This window comes from Gossypium raimondii, chromosome 11 (genome assembly GCF_025698545.1).
Source record: "Gossypium raimondii isolate GPD5lz chromosome 11, ASM2569854v1, whole genome shotgun sequence".
NCBI classification, from domain to species: Eukaryota; Viridiplantae; Streptophyta; class Magnoliopsida; order Malvales; family Malvaceae; genus Gossypium; species Gossypium raimondii.
In genome coordinates this window covers 21,172,864-21,199,246 of record NC_068575.1, presented here as the reverse complement: position 1 = coordinate 21,199,246, position 26,383 = coordinate 21,172,864, and the positions used below count along the sequence as shown (strand labels likewise).

Sequence of the window (26,383 nt, the reverse complement as noted above, 5' to 3'; positions counted from 1 at the left end):
AAAGGCTTGATATTGATTATGAGGAGACATATTCTCCGTGGTGGATACAATTGCTTTTAGGTATCTGATGAATTTGGAAGTGTAAGAAATGCTAGATATGCATCTAATGGATGTTGTTACAGCTTATTTATATGGTCCACTTGAAAATGAGATTTATATGAATATCCCTGAAGGATTTAAAATGCTAGAAGCATGTAAAATTTCTTAAGAAAATTATTTGATACGTTTGCATAAATCTCTATATAGATTGAAATAATCTAGGCATTTATGGTATAATCGAATCAGTGAGTATTTGTTGAAGGAAGTTTATAAAAATGATCCAACATGCCCATGTGTATTTATAGAAAGATTAAAATTGAAGTTTGTTATAATTGTTCTTTATGTTGGTGACTTGAATATTATTGGAACTCCTAAAGAGCTTCAAAAGAAAATTTATTATTTGAAGAAAGAATTTGAGATGAAAGATCTTGGAAATACTAAGTTTTGTCAAGGCTTGTAAATCGAGCACTTATCGAGCACTTATCACCGCGCGAGTTTTGAAAATCAAAAGACAAGCTTATTCTTGAGGACTAAAAATGCCGTGTCCTAACGTATTGGGTGTGACATCTTATTACTTTGAGATCAGTCGATCTTTAGCATCCGTTTTGATTTATCCAGGCATCTTTTATAAAATTAACATTAATCAAAAAGGAAGGATCGTATTTTAAAATCTTTTCATATTCTCGACATTAAGACATTAAACAATCAATTCGGTACCAATTTTGGGTGTTACGAGGGTGCTAACCCTTCTTCGTGCGTAACCGACTCCCGACCCTATTTTCTCAAAATTTGTAGACCTAAAATCATTTTCAAGGTGATCTGATCACACCTCTTTAAAATATCGGTGGCGACTCTAATTTTCGTCTTTTAAGTCGACAACTAAATTTTTTTTTCAAAAAAGGTGGTTTCGACAGCTTGGCGACTCCACTGGGGACATTTAGAGAGTTAGGCCGTAAAATTGATTGTTTTTTTTCTTTTTCTTATTGTCAAAAATTGAAAATTTGATTTAAAAAATTACGATCCTCTCATTGCATTGTTTGTGATTGATTACTATGGATTGAGTTTTATATTTTGGCATCATATTGCATAAAGACTGTTTAGTCTTACCCTTTAAGTGGAAGTGAGAAACTACTCCTTCGTGAGGTTTTCACCTCCGTGCAGGATAGTGGATCACTTTCGGAATACATCTATACCTATGTCTTCGTGAGATTTTCATCTCCGTGCAGCCATAGGGAAATGTATTCCCCTGAACCGAACTCGGTCTGTATGAGCCTATAATGGGTGAGGATTGAGGAATCTGCTAGTTCGGGTACCTTGACTTTAGAGCCAAACCGCATGTAGAAGACCTTAGGAACCCATCTTAGGTAGAGCCACTCCAAAACCCTAGTGGTTACCCGACTAGGAACTTTTGTTTTCCTTGCTTGCTTTTGTTTTATACTAACTCCTCTTGTTGTGTTTTGATTATGATTGCATTGCATTTGCATCTTAGAAAAGAGATGTTGATTCAAGTTCGATTACTAGCTTAGAAAGCTTGTCATGGAATACGGATTTCTTGATAAAGTGGTAGATAGTACAGTTGCCCAGATATATTCCAAGAAACATAACAAAAGAAGGGTGATGGAGGAATACATGACTTTACTTCATGGCCCGAGAATACAAGCTGATTATCCGAGAGCCTTCGACATTCCAACTTCTTTAAAGAAGTCGATAAGCAGCACGAGGATGGGTAGATGATGGATCCCAACCAGGATCAAACAAAAAGGAGATAGATGAGACATTCCTATCTAAGTAAGGCTTATCTTAACATCCGGATCGAGGAAAGATTGACGTTGTTTCTTGGAGTATGAGGGTGAGGCCGTACATGCATCTGTTTTTTGTAAAGAAATTTGACTTCTAGTAAAGTTTTCTAAATGTAATTGAATCAGATTCAACGTCTCTTTAGGCATTCATTTCATGCATTTGCATTACATGCATTAAAATCCATTGAAAGAGTCTAATTGAGTAAATTTATTTCTGCTAATCTGGAAAACCAACCAACCAAACACCCTTACAGTACTCGTCGCAAAACTAAAGAAATGGATCAAAGATTAGAGAAACTGGAGCAAATGCAAAAAGAAATGCAAGAACAGCTACAGATGCAAATGAAGGAGCAGTTGGAAAAAATTCAGCAAGATATTAAGGACGAAATGCGAGAGTCTGAAAAAGACATGATGAATCAGTTGACTCAACTATTGACAGGGGAAATGATAAAGGAAAGAGCCCTATGACTAATGCCGAAGAAGGAGACAATGACAAATCTCTCTATCCTCCTAGCTTTACCCCTCCACATGGGCAGACCCAAGTGGAGATGCACCCGTGTAATTCCTCTGTCACAATCAGGCCTCAGCGGTTTCATGCCGGTGTCTCAGTGCCAATGAACTTCCAAAATGGATCAGGAATTAACCCTGGAGATAACCCTGTTAATCTCGCTATCTTTGATTTCGATGAAATGGCTGGAAAGGACAAAGCAAATAAAGAATTGCCAAAACAGCTAGAACAAAGGTGTAAATGGTTGGAGGAAAAATTCAAAGCCTTGGAAAGCGCTGATAGTTATCATGGAATCGACGCTAAAGATCTGAGCTTGGTGCCAGACTTAGTACTTCTTTACAAGTTCAAAATGCCTGAATTTGAAAAATACAATGGAACTAGTTGCCCCGAGGCTCACATCACTATGTTCTGCAAAAGGATGACTGGCTACATCAATAATGATTAACTGCTAATACACTGCTTCCAAGACAGTTTGGTGGGGGCATCGTCTAAATGGTACAATCAATTGAGTCGTACCGATATTAGTTCATGGAGGGACCTAGCATAGGCTTTTATGAGGCAGTACAGTCACGTATCAGAAATGACTCCTGATAGAATCACCGTGTAAAATTTGGAAAAGAAATCGAATGAAAGATTTAGACGGTATGCACAGAGGTGGAGAGAGGTTGCAGTCCAAGTTCAACCGCCACTCCTAGAGAAAGAAATGACGATGCTTTTCATCAACACACTGAAATCCCCGTTCATCACGCACATGTTAGGAAGTGCTTCAAAGAGTTTCTCAGATATAATCATGAATGATGAAATGATTGAAAATGCCATCAGAAGTGGAAGAATAGATGGTGGAGAGAGTGACAAAAAGTCAGTCTCAAGGAGAAAAGAAAATGAGATGAATAACATGTTACTCAAGATCAATTACTGTAAGTCATCCGAGAAAGGGGGTTACTAGTCAACAAGGTTCATTGAGACAAGAGCCCGGAGTGAAGTAAGGTACCGAAAAGCTCCAGTTCACGCCAATTCCAACGCCGTATAAGGAACTGTATCAAAGCTTGTTCAATGCGCACGTTGTTTCCCCTTCTTACTTAAAACCCCCACAACCTCCGTATCCCAAGTGGTATGACGCGAATGCACAATGTGACTATCATGCGGGAATTACGGGGCACTCAATAGAGAATTGTATCACCTTCAAAAAGCTAGTGGAAAAACTCATCAACATGGGTGTTGTCAAGATTGGTGACTCATCTAGTGCAGAGAATCCACTACCCAATCATGATTGACAATGGGGTGAGTGCAAATATATGAAGAGGTGTCGAGAAGTATTCACATCAATGCCATTTATGAAGACACAAATGAAAAAGGGTCATTGTTAGATATTCGCCCTTATCAACTTAGAGGTGTTCTAAATAATTGGACTACGGAAGAAATCCCTATAGTATTTAGAATTTAATTAGAGTAATATTCAGAACACACTTGTTGCTTTTAGCCTAGAATCAATGAGAACTTCTTTGTGAAATAGGCTCATGTCTGAATGTTATTATTTTAATGAAATGCATCCTTGTGATCATTTTTGAGCCAATATTCTTTCAGTCTTTTTGAATAATTATTCTTTCATTCTTTTGGATTTCCTTCCACATCACTCATTCATTCATAATCATATTGTACAAATAATTATTCATAAATTTATACATTCTTTTGTATATTCTTTGGTACTTATTATTATGGGTCTCCAAATATCAATTACATGAATGACGCCGCTATAGACTCAGATTTTCCTTTTGAGTGAGGCATGTGTTTAGAGGGACCTCATGACTTTGAAAATGACATAGATCGTAGCTTATCTCCGGACTTGTTGAGAATGGTAGAATAAAAAGATAGACAGATCATTAGAAATTGTGAGCTTGGTGAAGATTAGAATTGACCTGACCGCAAAGACGAAGCAAGACCTTGTTGAGTTACCTCTAGAGTTCAAAGATGTCTTTGTATGATCATACCAGGATATGTCTGGGTTAACCGCTTATAATGAACTCTAAACAATAGCACGATTTAAGAAGTTTGCAGTATGAACGATGCAATTCTTTGCCGGGGCAATGCCTTTCTCGTTGAGTCAGCATAGCTTTGCCCATTTGAAGTGAGTTTCCATCCTTTCAAGATGTTGTTGGATTTTATCCTGATGGAAGAGGAAGATCAAAAGTTTTCAGTCGTAGTTTCGCCCCAAAAGGCTCTATGAAGGAAATCTGATATCAAATAAGATTCTTCGAAAGGGATAACAAGGATTTGCCTAACCCTATGAGTTCAGATTCAATATAAAAAAATTAAAAAAATAAAAAAGGAGAAAAATCAAAGTCAAAAGAAAAAAAGAAAAATTAATCAAAGTCAAAATAAAAAATGAAAAAATAAAAAATGATGAAAAAGTAAAAATGGAGAGGCTAAGGGGAAAACCCGCAAAGGTCGCCTTGAGACCAAAGGGGAATTGAGTTGAAAACTAGAAAGAGGAGGCTCAAATATTTATCAGAATGGGGCATGAGGTGATTAGAGCAACTCGAATCTTGGTTAGATTGGGGCATATGATAATCTTGCTATACCTGAATCAACAGGAAAGGGTAGGCGACATCTTGGAGTATCGACAAAGCACTGTAGATCTCCTAAACACATGTCAAACTCAGAATGGTTTTTAGAAAGTTTGTGCAGAGAATTTCAAGCTGCGATATCTGGGGCACCCAATTTTTTATACTGTTTATACTAAATTTGTTGTTCTTGGAATATTTCCTTCTTTTCCAAGATACACATTCCCAATCAATTCCTTTGTTATCCTTCTTTACTATTTTTGGTAATTTATTCATTTTGAGCTATGCTCAGAACCAACTTTATTCTTATCCATTGTTATGACCCTTTCTGCAAGCATGTTGCATTAGAATAATGATTAATGGACTAATAAAAATTTCACAAAGAAATTTTTGCATATTAATCTGAAAAGTTTCTAAATAATATAGGAACCTGAAACAGGACTATTGTTTAGAACACACCAAATTTAAAGGTTGGAAATTGGAGAAGGAAGAGTCTAAATTTGGACTTTCTTTTTGGATTTTGTTGTCAAAAACATTGATTGAACAAAATGGCAAGATGTCGGGTTAGTGATAAAGCTTAAATAAACAAGCTAGCAATAATCATCAAGCAATAGGAAGAGGTTACCTCAGAGAAGAGAGCCTTCATTTGCGCATGAGTTTTTGGTACGACACCTTGGGAATAGTGTAAGGAACTAGAACGATTTAGATCCTGTATCCTTGAATTGTGATAGGAAATGATTGAGGAAAAGCCACATATTTCTACCCTTGGATTACAGCAGGAGAATGATGGTACAAATTTTGCGCCCCAATGGATTAAACTTAGAGGTTCACAGTGGAGGGCAACCTGGCTAAATGTTTCTTCAGAAAAGCCAGTCAAGCAAGAAGGCGTTGTAGCACGTCAGTCATAAAGCCTTAATAAACTTTGAACAATGATAACTTAAGCGATAAAGAAAGATCGCTGTCAAAAAAATGACATTCTGCATTCATGCAAACATCATTTAAACATACCTAGTTAGGAGCATTTGACTCATTCTGATCATGACATCCTAATCACTAGGCATAATTAGGTTCATAAAATGAATTATACAGGTCATGTTCCCTAGAGAACAAACCGGTGAAACTATATGTCCTATCTCTTTGAACAGCAGTGGAATAGGTAGAAGATTGTAAGTCCTAGCTCCCTGACCAGCTATGGAATAGGTGGAAGACTTAAAGTCCTAGCTCCCTGAACAGCAGTGGAATAGGCAGAAGATTGTAAATCCTAGCTTCCTGACCAGCAGTGGAATAGGTGGAAGATTGAAAGTCCTAGCTCCCTGTACAGCAATGGAATAGGCGGAAGATTGTAAATCCTAGCTCCCTGACCAGCAGTGGAATAGGTGGAAGACTGAAAGTCCTAGCTCCCTGAACAATAGTGGAATAGGCGGAAGATTGTAAATCCTAGCTCCTTGACCAACAGTGGAATAGGTGGAAGACTGAAAGTCCTAGCTCCCTAAACAGCAGTGGAATGGCGGCAGATTGTAAATCCTAGCTCCCTGACCAGCAGTGGAATAGGTGGAAGACTGTAAGCCCTAGCTCCCTGACAAGCAGTGGAATAGGTAGAAGATTGTAAGTCCTAGCTCCCTGACCAGTAGTGGAAGGTGGAAGACTGTAAGTTCTAGCTCCCTGACCAGCAGTGGAATAGGTAGAAGATTGTAAGTCCTAGCTCCCTGAGCAGATGTGGAGTAGGTTGAAAATTACAGATCTTATCTCCCTCGGTTGTAGTGAAGCAGGTTGAAGATAGCAGATCTTGCCTTCCTGCATCGACAGTGAAGCAGATCGAAGACACAAGCCTTGCCTCCCTCGGTTGTAGTGGAACAGGTTGAAGATAGCAGGTATTGCCTTCTTGCATCGATAGTGAAGCAGATCGAAACCAATGGTCCTATCCCCCTGAAGTTGCAGTGGAGTGGATCAAAGCACAATTCCTATACCTCTGAAGATGCAGTAGGATAAAATTAGGCTACGTGAAGAAGAAGAGTACCAAGGTCCAGCACGACCGGGCAAAATTGGCCCTTTTAAGTTTTTGCTTCGTTCATGTTACACAACAACGAGTAAAGAGGGGCAACTGTAATACCCAATTTGCCCGGCCCAATAAAAGAACAAAAAAAAATATTAAAAATCCATACGTCCATTTACACTGCCCAATTACAACAAAAACTAAACCCAATTACAATGGCCCAAATACCCCAGCACAATTACATTGAAACCCAAAACGGAAAACAATTTTCAGAAACCCTTAGGGTTTCCAGAATATCTCAGTCGCCGCTCCAGCGCCTCTTTGGCTCTCCTCGCAACACGCGTACCTCCATGCCACGCTCCTCCAGGCCGTACCTGCAGCAAACAACAAGCAACCAAAAGGACAAAACAAAAAACAACAAAGGAGCAACAGATTTACAGCGAATTAAATTTTGTAACAAGAGAGAAAAAGAGAAGGAAAAATAGGAAAATAGGGATTTTTGTATTTTCTTTTTGGGCTATATAAATCCAAATACGAAATTTGTAAGGGGTTACACAGAGACATTGAATATAAAAAAAATATTCAGAGAAATCAAAACAAAAAACTCGAAAGGTGATTGCAGATTTTTCTTCTTTCTTTTTCTTCTTTGAATTCTTTTATTTCATTATTCGGTGCAAAATAAAAGAAGAGAGGAGTTAAAGGATAGGAGCTTACCGGCCGTCGGATCTCGACCATCTTCTTGCATAATCGAGTCTTGGGGAGGTCGATATGCGAGAACAGCAGCACCTTCGTGGGTTGGTACCTAGGGTTTTTTTTTTGTTAGGGTGATAAATCAGATTTTAAGTTGTTTTAGGTTTTTTTTTTAAGTTTTTTAAAGCGTGAAACGGCATCGTTTGAGCCTCATTACAATGGCTTCAAAACAGTGCCGTATCGTTCGACACCCGATGACTCGATCCAAATGCAGCGTGACCCGCGTGTTTTGGTAGGTGGAGGGTTATTTGCAACCATGACCCTCCACCTTGTAACAGTATTTCAATTCGATACTTTTTTATTTCATTTTTGTTTCGATTCGATCCGCAACAAAGTGCCGCGTTTTGAGGGACGGGAATATTTCCCTTTTGGTCCCCCTATTATTCGTGTATCTCGTTCAGCCCCCGCATTTTGATTTATTTCCATTTGTTACCTTTAATTCTGCTTTAAGTTAAAATTCGACCCTTATTAAGTTGTTTTATATTTTCTTTTTTAAATATTCGTTATTCCATTATTGTTTAAATATAGAAAATTTTAAATCTAATATTATTTTTAATATTTATACTTCACATCACTTTAAAGTTATTATACATAACATTTATCGTATAATATTATTATGTACTATATTTTAAGTTTACTACATATTATTATTTTAAACCTATTATGCATTTTTTTTATATTTCATCATGTATTATGTATTCATATTTTTGAAGTTATCGTATTATTATTCTAAAATTATTATGTATTATTACTTAAAAGTTATGCTGTATTATTATTTTATTATTTGTACATATTTTTAACGCATTTCATTTTATTTATAGAATTCTCCTTTATATTTTGTTGTGCTTTTTTTTTATTGCTCTTCGTATAAATAAAAAGCTCCCTCTCGGGAATTTGATACGTTGTGTCCTAATGTATTGGGTGTGACATGTTGATTTCTCGAGACGAGAATTTTCCAAAAAATAATGAAGGCAATATTCAATGCTCGTAATTTTGAGAAATTGTGCCCTAACGTATTGGGCTTCGATTTTTCATCTGACTTAAAGCAATTGAATATCCTTTTTAAAACTTCACCGCGCGAGTTTTGAAAATCAAAAGACAAGCTTATTCTCGAGGACTAAAAATGTCGTGTCCTAACATATTAGGTGTGACATTTTATTACTTTGAGATAAGTAGGTCTTTAGAATCCGTTTTGATTTATCCAGACATCTTTTATAAAATTAACATTAATAAAAAAGGAAGGATCGTATTTTAAAATCTTTTCAAATTCTCGACACTAAGACATTAAACAATCAATTCGTTACCAATTTTGGGCGTTACGAGGGTGCTAACCCTTCCTCGTGCGTAACCGACTCCCGAACCTATTTTCTCAAAATTTGTAGACCTAAAATCATTTTCAAGGTGATCTGATCACACCTCTTTAAAAGATCAGTGGCGACTCTAATTTTCTTCTTTTAAGTCTACAACTAAAATTTTTGTTTTTTCAAAAAAGGTAGTTTCGACAGAGTTTTCGTGGTAAGATTTTTTAATGAGACAGCATGATATACATATTATAGATAAGTGTACTTTTTTTCATTCACTAAGATTTTTTTCCCACAAGGGTTTTATCTTAGAAAGGCTTTAATGAGGTACACTATCTACCAATTCATATTTAAGGGAAGTTTATGAATATATTACCATTATGTGGATGCCCATCAATATCAAGATAAAGTTTGATGTATTTTAGAACTCTCTTATTAATTAGAAGTAGAATTTCATTCCATTTATACTTCTTATGTCTATAATATAAATTTTAGAGAAGTATTGTAAACATCCATTGTGATCAATAAAACTAAAAAAAAAAAAAAACATTTCCCACTACAAATTTTTTTCTTAACTATATCAAAATATTCTCGTATAAAATTTCATCTCTTGTGTGTTGAAAATTGTAAGTGGTTAAATTTAAAATGTCATCCAAAAAGATTATGGTGATGAATTTGCACCAAAAATTATAATGATCACACTTCACTGGAGGCTACCGAATTTAGGGTGAGTTTGGATGGGCGGTGCGTTTACCTGCGGTTAGTGTACAAATAGCGGTGGCGGTGAGATTAGATACTGTAGTGATAATGTAGCTTGAGACAAAAAGTAAGCTAAACGCACCACACCATACCCAATCGCCCATCCAAACCCACCCTTAATCAGATAGCAGTCATGGTGTTACTGATGGATTGCAAACGATAAGCTTTCATGACAACTTAAAATTAAGTTCAATGCTAAGTTTTGGATTCCAATCTTTGCGCCTCCTAAAATTGTACAGGGATGGCAACAATGGCGGCTATGAACCTAACATCTTTATAGCAACTTGTCGACAATTAGAATATTTGAAAGGGTTATGCAACTTTTATTAAAAAAAAAAAAGTAGATTGTTAAATTCTATGAGAGGCTAAAAGAAATGAGTTAAAAAAAAGTTGTTTGAAATATGAATGCACCTTGAATTTTAAATTCAAGGCCGAAGTTTAACTCAATTCATTTATTTTTAATATCGTAATATATTATCTAATTTATATAATATAAAATTAAATTTATCATTTTATAATATAATATAAATATTTAAAAATATGATAAGTTGTTTTATGATTATATTTAATAAAAGAAAAATAATAAAATAATTAACTATTAAATTAAAAGTAACATAAATTATTTTTAAAATATTAAAATATGGGTAGACATAAAACGAGCATACAAGTATGGTTAATCTAAGGGCTAGAAAAATGGGGCAGATGGTGGTCTTGACCCTTAAAATTGGTAAAATTTTCTTAAAGCTCCTTCAAATTTTAAAATATTATAAATTAATATAATGATAAATTTACATTTTGACACTCCAAAAATCTATAATTCATTTTTGACTCTCCTAAAACAAATTTTTAATTTCACCCTTAAATTAATTATTTACAAATATAAATAAATTTAAGTAAAATTGAAAATATAAATTATATTATATCATACAATAACTCAATCCACTTCACCAAAGCTTAGCGTTAAATAATAAATTTTCTCTCATTTTCAGTAACTTTAATGAAAAATTTTATTCACAATAGAGGAAATGATGATATTTTCTCCTATTTTACTCCACTTTCCCTTTCCCACCCCAATCGAAATATAGAATTAAATTATAACTCTAAAATTTTATACAAAGAAATACGTTAATAAAGTCTAAATTTTTTTAATATATTTTAAAAATGATAGTGTATAAAGTATAAATTCAAATATGAACTCAAATTTTAATACGCATCGAAAATATTATAGTGAGCAAGCATCATATTCATGTTTTAGAAAACAGTTCAATGACGAATATAAATAGAGTGATTGTTCATATGCAAACAAGCAGAGCAGCAATACCTGAATCAAATCACAAAATAGGGGATTATTCATGGATCCCTAAACTACTTAAGTTTGGTTTGGGGAATATCAAAGATGCGACAACAGTAGGTAGAAACCAGCATTTCAATCAAGAGAGGGAACTGCAACAATGTAAAGAAAGCAATGGGAACGGTTGAAAGAATGATGACCGGAATTGAAACCCAAGCCAGCCGTTCCTGGAGGGTGATGAAAATGGCGGAGCCAAAGGCAACCATCATGGTCACAATAGAGAAGAAAAGAGTGAAGAGACCGAGTATGGATTTCACCGGTAAGGATTGGAGGAAGTCTTTCTCGGCGTAGTGAGACGTTAACACTCCCAGGAACACTAGAACCGAAGTGGAGGAAGAAAAAAGCGAGAGAGAATTGGCGATGACGAAAACCAGGAAAGCATTGGATCGTAGGAAGATGGGGGACCCTGTTTTTTCGTCGATGCCACCCGGAACAGTGAAAGCCGACGTGAACATGACGGCGGAAATGAGAGTAGCTACCACCATGCAGGATGCTGCGTTGTTCTTCATCCACTTCTCCCCTTCTTTCATCAGCTCCTTGTGCTCATGAGAAAATAATGACGCTGGCGTTCTATTGTTTTCGTTCAATTCTTCCTCAAATTTTGGTGGTAGAATCCTCCTCAACTCCTAATCCAACATTATCACACAACTCTTTATATCATTTATGAATCCATTTAATTGTCCACATAAGATAATAACTAAATTTAGATAAAAAAAAAGTAATTGTATACAATATATCACCTCAAACCATTGTAGTTCTCTTTGCATTTGCAGAGCTGCACCAGAGATATGATCAAGTCGAGAAGGAGGGGACAACTTGGCAGCCAGGTGTAAGAAATTATTACGAAAGATATCATGTCGAAGCAATGTTATACGCTGCTTTTCCCCCAATCTGAAGACATGGTTGAAGATCTTCTCTTGACGTAGAACAATGGCGTTTGCAAAAAGGGTACGACCCTTCTTATCTTTCCTCCATATGATTTCAGGATATAGTTCTATAATTTCATCAATAAATTCAAACATGCCATGCTTGATTGCATCATAGATTGCTTTATCCAATCCAATTGTTTCCAGCTGCCGGTTGCTGAGCTTTGGTATCTCTTTAAATATGCATTTAAGGAGTTCCACAGCTTGATCATGTTGTAACTTTGCATCATGAATGTGCTTAAATTCTGGAATTGCAATTTGAAATATATTATAAGTAGACATGTTTATTACTGGGGTTTTGGTCCGAATTTTTTTCTCTCTTAATTAAGGTTCACTAATACTTATTATTTTATAATTAATATGTGTGCTTCATTCAAATAATGACTAATTTCTTTGAATTTGTCGCTATAAAATAAGTTTTTTTATTAAAATTGTATTGAAACAAAAAAAAAAAAGGATAACAATGGAATTAATAAGACAGTAGGCGGCCCGCAAATTTTCACTTATTCTAATTTTATGTTTTCCTGTGAGAATTTTGTGTTTTTTTATTTTATTCCAATTTTGCTAATTTTGTGTTTTGATTGCCTAGTACAATTCAAAAAAATTTCGAATTGTATTTGCATGTTTTAATTTTTTTTCGGGTTGCTAAAGATTAACTGAAAATTGAGTGAAAAAATAATTATTAAAAATTAAATATTAACAATTTCAACACTAAATTTAATTTATAAAATATGTTTGATACATTACTTAAAATTAATTGTGGAATATAATTACATTTTTAATAAATATAAATTTTAAATTATTAAAATTATTCTATATTATATCATTCATTTGTAAACATTTCACCCTATCCCTAGCAAAATTAAATCTTAATCGTACAGTTTTTATAGGATATATAAAATTGAATTGAATTAATTGAAAATATAAATGATAACTAGTTTATCCGCTTATTATTTTCCATACTATTTTACAGAAAAATTCTATTCGATTGTTTTTATTTTGGATTATCAAAGTATATTAAAAATTAAATCATTCAAAATGTTAATTTTCAATTGATTTAAATTTTCGTTAAAATGTGTCTATAGTCTTTGTATTTGTATTTCTAGGAATTTAAGTCCTCTACTTTTTAGATTTCAAAATTCAAGTCTAATTATTAACACTATTAATTTTTTTGTTAAATTCGTTGTTGTGGCAATCAAATAATAAAAACTACTCACTTGATAGCCATGTAATAAAACAATATTGTAATTAACCTGAATTTAATAACAAATTTAATAAAGATTGACAATTGGACCCAATTTCAAATTCTAAAAGGTAGAGAAATTAAATTCTAATTTTTAAAAGTACAAGGACTATGGATATATTTTAACCTCGAACTTTTCAACAATTAACAAACAATGCCTAAATTAAAATTTTCAGTTAAAATGTGCTCCATATCTTGTAATGCCCTAAAACCACTATGCTATATAAGTGAAGAGTTATATTATGCATAGTGAAATTTCTTACTTAAAAGAAATGTGATATATCCATGATAGTACAAAAGGGTATTGGGAACTGGAGAAAGTTGAAATAACTATTATGTTGTGAGATACTAATTCGAGCTATGGACTAAATTGTAAAGAAGTGAAAAGTAAAGGGTGAAAGATTAAAGTTGCAATTATACCAAAAGTGGGAATGACTCAATAGTAAATATTAAAATTTGTTAATGGCAAAATGATAATTTTGCAAGTTTTTAATAAATTACCAAAAATCCCTTGGACTTGTGTATTGAATTTGTTTTATGATGAAGGATTTAATATGAGCCGTTGGATCAAAGATAAATGTTGGCACAAGACGAGACATTGGATCTTAATGAAAAGTGAGATGAAATTATGGTCCTTGGATTGAAATTATGGTGTTGGGATATTTTTATTATTTTATTATTCTTATTGGACAATATTTAAAGAATAAAAATGGAGAATTTTCTCTATAATTCTCCACTTATACGTTCATAAAGAAAGGAAGAAAAGAAACTTTTCCTTTCATTCAATTTGGTCATTCCCCCACCAAATACTATCTTTCCAACTCAAAACCTTTTGAATTTCCATGGAAGCCAAAAAGAAAAATTAATGTTTAGACCTTGGTGAGCAAGGTGACAATAGGAAAGAGAAGAAAGTAAAGTGTAATAGACAAAGGAATGAAAGTGACAAAAGTGTGAAAGGAAGAGAAGAGAAGCAAAGGAAGTGAAATCTAGCTAAAGAAAGGTAAGTACTATAAATCCTACTTGTTTTCTAAAAGACTAGATTGAAATATGTCACAAAATAAGTGTGGTGTATGTGAATTTAATTAAAAATAATATTAGTGCAAATGATTCTATGAGAGTTTATAACTAGAAATTATAAGAATTAAAGTGAGCAAGTGACATGAAACTTAGAAGTATGAACAAATTTATGTGTACATGATATTCAAATTGTTTTGAAAAAAAAAAGGTAGTGGTACAACTTTATAAATTTACCAAAAATTGGAAAGTGAATTAGAATGAGAGCTTTATCTGCTCAGAAAGCTTCGTGAGTCTAGGTTTTAGGCTAGGATAAGCGTTGTTACATTTGTTTTGGCATTAGAGTTATTGTTTAATCGATGTTGGAGAATGCGAGTATATAAGTACATGTCATATAAGAAAACAGAAGTGAAAAGATAAAATGTGATTCCAAAACTTAAAGTGTTAATAAAGTGAGACCTAAATTGTTATCAAGAAAGTAATGATTTTCAATTGAAATTTTGTGGTAGATGTGAAATATAGACTAGAAAGAGATAAAATTCGAATTCATGATAGTGAATGTCTAGTGGGATACTAGTGATAGTAGTGATAGAGGATAGATGAGATAGTAGGTAGTGAATAAGTGAATGAAAGAATCATAATGGAAATTGTGAAATAAATTAGAAAGTATGAGAAAAGAATTATGACAATGTGATTATTCGATTACAAAGATTAAAAAATAAAAAGTGATTGAATCTTTAGGAATGAAAATAACTGGGGCAAGGAAAAAATTGTAGTGAAAGTTAGAAAGTTGCGAGTCGTGAAGTTAAAGAGGAAAACTTTGATAAGAGCAATTACGTCGAGAAATCTATTAGTAACAGTCAATTTAGTAGATTTTAGAGGTTTGGACCAGGGGGACATACTCCTGTCCACAACTGAAATGATTCGAAGATTTTCTAAGATAATTCGAGCTTAGATATCTTTGAATAAGATTTCTTTTCCTCTAGAGAAGATTAAAGGAAGCGTATAAAGGAGTTGTTTAGGAAGATGATAAGTGACTTAGTTATGGTTAAATGATGATAAAAGTGAAGATGAAAGCCTTGAATGCAATGGTAATGCAAAGTTGAGAAAAGTATTAAGCATAGAGACATTGTGGTTAATGTAGTACAAAATTGTCAAGGACTTAAGGCATTTGTTATAGAGTCTAAAGGAATATAGAAATAAGAGAAAACAAGAGGCACTATTTGAAGGAATTTAAAGGAATTACATAATCAAGGAAAAGAAGAATAAGTGATCTAGATGAGTTATCTGGAACTTGTCACACCCAGTTTCTTTAAACCCAAAAATTAGGAATAATTTGGGGATCTAATTGAATAAAACTGTAAACTGGTGGTCTCCACTGAAAAATCAAGAAAATTTAGAAATGAAATTAGACATGGTTGAGTTCCAAATCTAGTTTGGTTAGATTAGATGAGATGAGATTATATTGATGACTATTTGGCTCCATAGAGCAACACTGTGACGATGGACAATAATCTCTATAAGGCAACACTGTGGGAAATCAGTGTATAAGGGAAAATCGTGAAATTCGATAGCCCTTCAAATGATAGGCAATTGATTACAATAGGCTAAAACAGTTAGAACAGATGGGTATGTTACGAAAAAGAGTAAGGTAATGCGAGTAGGATGGGCTATAAGGATGTAATCTGATCTCTATTAAACCCAAGTGAGATTTAGCCCACCAGAGTGGTGTGGAAACTTGTTAGTTATTCCAACGAATGAAATGTGAGAAAATCCTATGGAATTATGGTAAGAAAAGGAGTCCGCCACTACTAAGCAAAATTGAAATAATCACCAAAAGCGAATATACCCAAGGACATATGGAGAGTAGGCCCAAGGGGCCACTATAATAGGACATTGTGAAAACAAGAAACCTACCTAGGGGTAGGGTTGAAAGAAAAGATATAAGTAATGAATGACAGAGTTTGTAGATATGAAGAGTTGTTTGGTAAACCATTAAATCGGTGCGGTTTAGGAAAGGATTGCTTAATGTCCTATCTGCCAAAAGATAAGTTTGAAGATAAATCAGAAATCGTCAGGTCGTATTGAGAGAATTTTCCCCAAATGAGTAAAGAGTTTATTTGTAATTTTAATATTATTTATTTGAACTCTGGCAAGGTGGGGTACGTTTTGTGTAATGTAGAAACTGACTAATTCCATTCGAACATACACGGGGTCAAGAACTCGAGGAGAGACCAAGTTATACCGTGTGAGATCAAGGAGTTCATTAGGAAGATGTCATGCACATAGGAAGGGAGATAAATTCAGAGACCTTGCCAAAGGGGCGTAAATGTTTTAACTAGTTAGTTCTTTTAGAGTCAGGGGTTGAAACAATAGACTTGTATTTTAAATTTTATAGAGTATGTTGTTGAAGTTTTTAATTAATAGGTAATATAGTCTGATTTTAAAAGTTAGTGAGTTCTAAGTATGTACAATTAACCCGATTTAGTTGTGACACTCGTACCTAGATCCGACGATTAGTTCAGGTGTTACAAGTTAAGTGGTATCAGAGCACAATTTAGTTAGTCCTCTGGACCTAGAAATTGGAAAAAGTACTCCTAACATGTATGACGTTTGATCTGGCTAAGTCCATCAAGTCCTTATTTTATTAAGTTATTATATGTGCTAAGTGCAGATATGATTGCTTAAAGTAGTGGTTAGAAATGAGAGTAAAAGCAAATGAATGGGAAAAGGAAATAAGGAAAAGATAAGCAAATACATTGATTGAAAAATACAAGTGCTGAAGAAAGAAAAAATTCATTAAGGAAAAGATACAAAAAGGGAAATAAGTATATTTATTCGCCAAGTGGGTTGTCGCCTCAAATGTATCTTCACCTCCTTGAAAGGGGTGGAAACACTCCTGCTTGCTATTTAGAAAGGAAGATCAAATGAAAGAGTTGAGGAGGAAGGTACACTTGGATGTTAGATTTGGTGTCTATTATACATGCCTTAAGGGATTATAGACCCTCCATTTTATAAGTGCACCTCTTTGTCAGGGTGTAGCTCTCACCAGTTTATTTTCTTATGCAAACCTTCACAAGGTTTGAATTTAGTCCTCTAAGTATGGAGAGCGTAGCGTAGGTAAACCCCCAACTCTGACAGGCAAACTCTTATAAATTAAAGAGATATATACGATGTACTATTCCAGAATGGATGACCCTCTTGAAGTTCAACCTATCTAGCTTCACTTCCACTTTGAAGGGCAGATAAGAATGTAACACCTTGTCAATAGTTGGAAAGAACGCCAGAGCTGATATGGTGGGGAGGTGAACGATGTTGACATAGTTTCCCCATGATGTTACCATATGAGTCACAATAAGTCGAGCCCTGGGGAGGAACAGGGAAGTTGTGGAAAAGAACTTCCCCAAATTTTAAGTTAGAACATTGTTTTATTCTAGAATGATCAAAAATGAAGAATGTTTGTAACCCTATGTGATAAAACATCTCCTCCAGGAAAGGAGGAGGTAGCCAATAGCAACCTCTAGCCAACACTCATCTTAGTTCACCCTAAGGACGAAGACAAATAAGGGAAAATAAATTTCTTGGGGTAATAAGGAAACCTCCATATCATATTCAGTGGGTGTATCCCTATAACTAAGTAATTATCGTCTTGCCTATGCCTTCAATTGTGAATTTGATCAGTGGACAGGCAAGGAAGGCAAAAAAATATTGGATTTGTTTTCGAGGTCTTAATGTCGGAGTGGAAAGGGGAGTGCACTCCAAAAATGTAATTAAAGGGAGAAAAGAATGAGAGACACTAGGAAGGATGATCAAACAAAAGATTTGTGGAGTTGTGACTTTCTTCTTAACATTCAAGTATATTTATAACCAAAGGAAAGCGTGGGGAGTTATCAAAATTTTAATTAATGGTAGGAAACCATTCATGGCTATCAATGCATAAAGGGACCTGTCAACATCAGGAAAATGGAGAATCCTTTAAGATCTCCAAAATAGGGATACTTGCCAACTATTGCCTATTATGAGGTAGCCCTTAGGAAAGTAGAACTAGCCGTAGGACTGTTCAATGACTACCTTATTCGAGTAAAATCGATAAGCCATGGATACGGTTACTATTGGAATAAGAACTCTGGAATCACAACAGTGGCTCTGGTATTCCGTTGAAGTAGAAACGAGAATGTTAGTTGCCCTACGATAGGTAAGGAATTGACCCATTAAAATGGACAGAGTTAGAGTATAAATGAGTCTAAGAATCGTGAGACTATCTACTTGAATTAGGGATAAGAAGATGTTATTCAGGCAATGTTCACTTTAGAGCACTCACCAAAGTTTTGATTTAGGAGAAATTATAGACTGAATACGCTTGATATCGGAATGGTCAGATACCCGCCAATGAGTCGGCATCTATAATTCATTAAGGGTTGAGGGGATCCATAAACTAGGCAGAGCAAGAATAACTTGAACATACAAAAGAGGAACCAATGTGAAGGTTTTGGTAAGGATGAAAGGTGATTGATTATGAGAACCCCACAAGGGAAAGAATAAAAAAGAGTTTCTCTAAGTTTGCCTTTAAGGATGGGCGAGATAGGAAATTTTGAGGATGAAATTTTTTAGGGTGGGAGACTTATCACACCCTATTTCTTTTAGACCCAAAAGTTAGAAACAATTTGGGGATCTAATTGAATAAGATCGTAAGTTGACAGTCTCCACTTAAAATTCAGGAAAAGCTAGAAACAAAATTAGACATGGTTGAGTTCTAAATCTCATTTGGTTGGATTAAAACCAACTGGTCCCTTAGTAGGGGACAAAATGATTGTAAACATATAAATTTTACATGGTTGAAGACTATGCAAGAATGGCTATAAATAGCGGAAAAGTGACTTTCAGGAGGGGATTCCTCTTAATTCTGTTTCATTCTTTCCTCTTATTCATCTTTCATGGTTGCTCCGGGGAAACGATGGTTATGGAAAGCTTTGCATGGAGTGATGATCCTGAGGAATTAGTTAGAAAAATAGGAAATTTGGAGAGCTCGCAAGGTTCTAAAATATAAAGCATGGAGGAGAATGTCGAAAGGATAGATGAAGTTAAGATGGGAAAAATAGGTGATTCTATTAGATACCACCATACGATATTACTGTATGCAAACTAAGATGTGCGAAACTCTGAGACTTGTGGGGGGACATTTCGGTATTCGAGTATCAATGTAAAAATAAGATGAGATGATATTGACGGCTATTAGGTTCTATAGAGCAACAATATGTTGGGAGACAGTAATATCTATAGGGCGACACTGCGATGACAATAAGGTCCTTTGAGACGACACCTCAAAGAGGCATAAGGTGTATGACCAAAGTTTGACTATGACAACCATTAAAGTTCATTGGGACAGTAAACACGGGGATTATAATAATAAAATAGGGTCTATTAGGACATTAATCATGAAGCATATTGTGTAAGACTATAGATAAGCTATGACAGCATACCAAGTCCATCGAGACAATAAATAAGGGATAGTCTGCCAAGACATTAAACATTGGGTGGTCTACCAGGATACTAATCACGGGATAGTCCACTATGACGTTAAATATGAGATTACATTGCATAAGATTCTAGCTCGACTGAGGCAACATACTAGAGTTTGTCGGGACTGAAAACACAGTTGATATTCAGGACAGTAGTTGTGGGAAATCCCAAGAATAAGGAAAAATGGTTGAAGAAATTTGTAAGTAATGGAAAAATCATAGTAAGCCAACGGATTATTGGGAAATCTATTGGATAAAGAAAAAGAAGTAGAAAAGGAAATAGTCTGCTAGCATAGGGATCAGAAAAGGGCTAGTAAGGCTTATAGGTGGTAACTCAGTAAGATTTAGACAAGGGAAATGATGTGCTAGTAATGATTGGGGTAAAAGCAAGCGAGAAAATATGTATCCAAGGATTGCAGATAAGGATTCGCTATTAAGTTTGCCAAAAAGCATTCAATAAATTCGGTATGCAAAGTGAAAAGTGCCAATAAAGGGTACCAAGTGATAGATACGTTTGTCAAAATTGTTTCACTCTTAAGGAATACTATTGAGAAAGTATCAGTCGAATAGTTAGTTCCATAGGAAACTATCATATAAGGGAAAATAATGAAATAAGATAGTCTCTCAAATGACAGTCAGCTGAGTACAACAGGTGAAAGTGGCCATAACAGATGGGCGTGTTACGAAAAAAGTAAGATAACGCGAGTAGGGCGAGTTACAAAAATGTAATCCTATTGCTATTAAACCAAGTGGGATTTAGTCCGTCATAGTGGTGTGTGACCTTGTTATTTATTCCAATAGATGAAATGTGAGAAAATCCTATGGGATTATGGTAGGGAAATGAGCCCGTCATCGACTAAATAGATTTGAAATGATCACCAAAGGGGAATATACCTAAAGGCATATGAAGAGTCAGCCCAAGGGGCCACTATAATAGGACATGGTGAGAAGAAGAAACCCACCCTAAGGTAGGTTTAAAATAAAGGATATAAGTAAAGGAAGGGAAGAGTTTGGGGCAGAGTTTGCAGATATGAGGAGTCGTTCGAGGAACCATTAAACTGATATGGTTGAATAAATGATTGCTTAACTTCCTATCCTCCAATGGATAGGTTCGGAGATAAATCAAAAACCATCGAGAAATTTCCCTAAATGAGCAAGGAGTTTATTTGTAATTTTATTATTATTTATTTTACCCTCGAAATGGTAGGGTACATTTTCGTGTAATGTAGAAACTCACTAAGTTCTTTCGAACATACAAGGGTTTAACATGTGATTATAGGATTCGCAGGGCAAGGAAATCATAGAGGGGCCAAGCTGGACCGTATGAGATCAAGGAATTCATTATGAAGGTGTCACGCACATTGGAATAGGGATACCTTTAGAGACAAAGGGGCGAAAATGTTATTAACCAGTTAAGTCCGGGGTTAAGACAATAAACTTGTATTTTAAAATTTATAGACTTTGTTGATTATGTTTTTAATTAATAGGTAATATAGTCTGATTTTAAGAGTTAGTGAGTTCTAAGTATGTACAGTTAACCTGATTCAATTGTGATACCCATACTCGAATTCGGCGATTAGTTCAGGTAAGAGTGTTACAAAACTCAAATGATAAGGAAGCTTGAGACTTTTGGAGAATGGCATAGAATAAAATAGATAGTGGTGGTGGATTTAAGGAAAGAATACAAGTGTTATGAAATTGTGAAGTGATTGCATATGAGCGTAGTATGAATGAAATTGAAATGATGGTTTCAATAAAATTAAATGAAGCAAGGATTAAAGAGAAGATTTTGTATGACTATGGCAATGAAAGGTTATAGTAATTAGAATAGTAAGAGAGCAAGTTTAAGGAAAAGTGAGAATTCATAGAACAAGTTTTGAGAAAGGAACATGATATACAAGGTAAAGGAATTTTAGAAATATGATAGTGTGAAAGAGGTTATCAAGAAAACATAAAGAAGATAAGAGATTGTGGAATTTTCAAGGAAGAAATTTTTATTAAGGAAGGGGAGAAATGTAACTCCCTAAAACCACTATGCTATATAAGTGAAGAGCTATATTAGGAATATGCATTGTGGAATTTTTCAATTAAAATAAATGTGATATATCAATATAGTAGGGAGGGTATTGAATATCAAAAAAGTTGAAATAAGTAGTATGTTATGATATATTAATTCAAGGTATAGTCTAAATTGTAAAGAAGTAAAAAGTGAAGGGGTCAAATTATAAATAATCAAAACTGGAAAGGTTAAATTAAAATTTTGGAAAGGTTGAAAGACCAAAGTTGCAATATGACAAGAGTGGGAATGACTTGATAGTAAATACTAAAAATATTTAAAGACAAAATGGTCATTTTGGAAGTGAGATAAATTTAATAAATTTATCAAAATGCCTTTAGATATGTGTATTGAATTTCAGGTACTGGATTTGCTTTATATCGATGGAATTAATATGGGCCATTGGATCAAAGATAATTATATTTATTAATTCATGAAACGTTGGCACAATATGAGCCATTGGATCTTGACAAAAGGTGAAATCAATTTATAACCTTTGGATTGAAATTATGGTATTAGGATTTTTTATTATCTTATTATTCTTGTTAGTTAATATTTAAAGAAGAAAAATGGAGAATTTTCTCCATAATTCTCCACTTATACGTTCATAAAGAAAGGAAGAAACTTGTCCTTTCATTCAATTTGGGCTTTCCCCACTAAATACTACCTTTCCAACTCAAAACCTTTGGAATTTCCAGGGAGCCCAAAGAGAAAAATTAATGTTTAGACCTTGGTGAGCTTGGAATCAAGAAAATCAAAGATGGAATTGAAGGAAAGTTAAGAAAGTTTAAGAAATCAAGGTGACATGAGAAAAGAGAAGAAAATAATGAAAATATAATAGAGAAAGGAATGGAAGTGACAAAAGTGTGAAAGGAAGAGAAGAGAAGCCAAGGAAGTGAAATCTAAAGAAAGGTAAGTACTCTTATGAATTCTACTTGTTCTCTAAAGAATTAGATTGAAAGATATGATGAAATAAATGTGGTGTATGTGAATTTAATTGAAAATAATATTAGTGTAAAGTATTACATAATAGTTTATATCTAAAAATTATAAGAATTAAAGTGAGAAAATGATATATTAAGTGACATGAAAAGTGGAAGTGTGAACAAGTTATTGTGTACATAATATGCAAGTTTTTAGAGGAGTTAAAAGTGTAACTGGAACATTTAACCAATGGGAAGGCTCCAGTTACCCTAGCTTCGACCAGTTACATTTTGACTTCTTATTATTTTAAATTTAGTTTTCATAAAGTTTGAGAAAATATATTTTATAAAAGTTTGAATCTAGCAGCTTTTTAAATTTAACTGAAACAGAAAGATTATATATATTAATATAAAAAGAAAACATAACAACAAAATTCAAAATATTGCAGGAAGTAGATGTTGCATACCAAACCGTTTTGTAAGCTTCCAAATAAAATTCATTAGCGAACCACGCACTGCAAGAAAGGTGAAATTTATATGTAAACTTACTATAATAAATAATAATATTTGATGAAACAGAGGAAAATATTTTAAAAGCAAAATAAAGTTAACTGTATAATAATAACTTTCAACATACCATCACTTGGACGCTGATGCTGCATTGTATTGCTCTCTAAATCTCTCCTTAACTCACCCTTGCTTATTTTCTCACCTTCTAATTCTCTGTTTGATATCTTTATACCTGGAGTTACCCACATCACATTTTTCAACAATTATTATACTACGTATATTATTGGCAATAATGAGATAGAAGTATCATAGAGGTTATTGTACAAGAAGTTGAATTACATTTTGCTCTTTATTTAGAAAATGAGCAAATTAATCTCAGAATTAATCTTTCAGTTAAAATTTCATCTGTTTCTATTATTACAAACTGGTCCGATACGTCAAAATAAGATACACATGACATGTCACATGTAATTTTCTAGCTATTTTGTCTATCACACAAGTTTTTTACGGTAGAATTTAATGAAATTTTAATAGAAATAATTAACTAGTTTACTATTTGATCTAATGTATAGGGACTAATTTATCTTTTTCTTATAGAAAGAATAAAATACAATCAGATTCTTATTACATGTATTCATAATAATTTTAGCCACTAATGAAAAAGTATAATTAAAATAAAGAAATTATAAAAATAAAGTATCAAAACTTACAAGAGTCATAGATCCAACGTTTCCAGAAGACGAAACTCTTACTGCTCATGAATGCCGATGGTTTATGGGCCAACAGCTTAATGGCGTAATTATTGTTTATATCTTCTGTAACCCCAAGTTTTGGATATGTTTTCACCAAACTTATCGCTAAATCTACAGTATTCAGTTCACCGTCACCAATCATAAACAATCCAAACCATTTGTTAATGTCTCAGCGATTACTAATTCTACTTGTTTATATTATACATAAAAATATGAACTCACCAAAAATGCCATCAGCGATGAGGGAATTGAGTAGTGTGGCACCGCTTCGATCTTCAGTTTCTGGATTCAGTATTTCCTTTGGTGTAATTTGGTAAAGATAACGAACCATTTCTTTGGCACTGAACAACGAAGCCACAACCACTGGGATCGCCCCATACCGATTCTTCAGCGTCAGCAAGTTGCTGTTCTTCTCCACCATGTCCTCCACCATCTTCCGGGATTCGTTGATGGTAGCAATGGAAAAGGCTGTCTCCCCCATGTCGTTTTTCATTTCCAGCTCCTCTTTTCCCATCATCTCCACCAATACCTTCACAATGTCCGTTCTTCCAGCCAGAACCGCCACGTGAAGCGCCGTGTCATCTTTCAGTGTAATCTTTTCTGTCAGGGCGTTAGGGTTTTCACGAAGGAACTCTTTTACTTCCTCCACTTTACCTTTTTCGATTTTCCGGTATAGCTTATCGTATTGGAAGACATTTGATTCCCCTGCATTGCAATGTATATCGTATTTCTATTGTTTGCTATTATTATAATTATTGATTCGCTAAACATCACGCAAATCAGGTTTTGTTTTTTATGTGCCGAGTGACCATTGAATAGCGGCCCACCGTTTTATCTTCGAATCTAGATAAAGTCTCTCGAATGATTGGATTAAACAGGCAAAATCAACGAACAGGGGACTTGAACCCAACTCTCTTTATTATTATTCAAGTATCTTCATATATAAAGTTCTTCAATTGTCATAGTTTTACCTACTTTTTTTCAGAGTTGGAGATAAAAATTTTAGGATATATTGCTCTTATGTGCAAAGACACTAAAAGATAACAAAATTAGATTTGTATGATGTTTTCAGCATGAACAATAATAAATAGAAAACCATATATAGAGAATTTAATTACCTTGACGGAGCAAGCAGCCACTGCCTTGTGGCAGTGGGGGGGAAACTTTTCTGCCAACCGATCCCACTGGTATTTGGCTGATTGGTTACCTCCGAATTTGGCAATACTGTGAGCCCCGCATGAGATTTGTAAGGCATGCAATGCCTTGGCATTGTTTTTCACCCACAGATCGTATTGGTTTTTATCACTTTGTGGTGGTTCCTTTTCTTCTCCACTCACTATGCCCCAAAGCCCCTGCGATTTCAAATAGCTTTCCAGACATTCCTTCCAATTCTCGTAGTTTTCTTCATTCAGTTTATCACTAACAATGCCTGTAAAAGCCATAGTTGCTTCAATTTATTTGTTATATTGAAAGTTGCTGTGTTTGATTCAGTAAGTGGATTTATGCATAATTGTATTTTTTATATATATATAAATAGAAAACTAGATAGATATATCTGATTTTGTTAAAATAGGTACTTCGTGTTTATCTTCTTAGCTTTGTACTTTGTTCTTCAAAGTAGCATCTAACTTTGAGTTGAGAACAAGTAATGCTTAGCTTCTCTGCTGAAATTCAACTCATGCTACTTTAATCACAAAACAATAAAACGATAGAACTAGAAAAGATTAAGTAAATATTAATTAATCAAACTTTAATTAATATTCCAATTTTGAGTCCTACAGCGTATATATCATATATGGGTTCTCACTTCATATGTCCATATCTATTATGGTTTAGGTCCAAATATATTACAGTTAAGGAGGATCCTTTACATCAATGTAAAGCTAAAATAGTTTGCACCCTTTCATATATTTTGTGGGATTAATATTTTAGCATTTGGTATATTTTAATGAATGAACCGTTAAATATTAATATATACCATATTTTCAATCGATAGAGATATTGGGTTGGTTTGAAATTTACATGCATAACAAAAACAATTATATAGAAAAATTTCATGATTGGATCATTAAACTATTAATCGTACATAAATATATGAAAGGAATAGTTTTACATCAGCACAAGTTGATCCTTCTTTTCTAATTATAAGTATATTTATTTGTGCATTATACTAAAATGATTTTTCATGACATTTAACGTTACGATAAAAAAATCATGAAAATTATTTTTTTTTACCTTTCATGACGTTTTTGGACAAAAGTAAGAAAGCGTCACGGATGTAGTGTAAATAAAAGTCCATGACGCTTAAAAAAGTCACAAAAAGATATTTCTACTGTGACTTTTTTAAATTTAACAAAAGGTACAAAAATGTCATAGAAA

General features: G+C 34.0%; 1 protein-coding gene across 2 annotated transcripts; it reads right to left on the bottom strand.

The window, feature by feature from the left end:
- Positions 1 to 10,959: 10,959 nt before the first annotated feature.
- On the bottom strand, positions 10,960 to 25,549 carry LOC105789536 (uncharacterized). Of its 2 annotated transcripts, XM_052623446.1 has the most exons (7): positions 25,123 to 25,549; positions 24,227 to 24,709; positions 23,963 to 24,115; positions 23,380 to 23,484; positions 23,210 to 23,257; positions 11,802 to 12,232; positions 10,960 to 11,687 (listed from the first exon to the last, which is right to left on the bottom strand). In XM_052623446.1, the coding sequence occupies exons 2-7, from the start codon at positions 24,519 to 24,521 to the stop codon at positions 11,076 to 11,078; spliced, it is 1,644 nt and encodes a 547-aa protein (XP_052479406.1). In that variant the 5' UTR covers positions 24,522 to 24,709; positions 25,123 to 25,549; the 3' UTR covers positions 10,960 to 11,075. The 2 variants fall into 2 exon arrangements, with proteins under 2 accessions (XP_052479406.1, XP_052479405.1); XM_052623445.1 differs by having other exon boundaries at positions 24,227 to 25,549.
- Between the last annotated feature and the right edge of the window lie 834 nt (positions 25,550 to 26,383).

Coding starts and splice junctions, on each gene's coding strand:
- LOC105789536 (XM_052623445.1), bottom strand. CDS start 24,521: ATGATGGGAAAAGAGGAGCTGGAAATGAAAAACGACATGGGGGAGACA. Junction 23,258..23,379: donor GCATCAGCGTCCAAGTGATG/GTATGTTGAAAG, acceptor CCTTTCTTGCAG/TGCGTGGTTCGCTAATGAAT. Junction 12,233..23,209: donor GAAGCTTACAAAACGGTTTG/GTATGCAACATC, acceptor TTGCAATTCCAG/AATTTAAGCACATTCATGAT.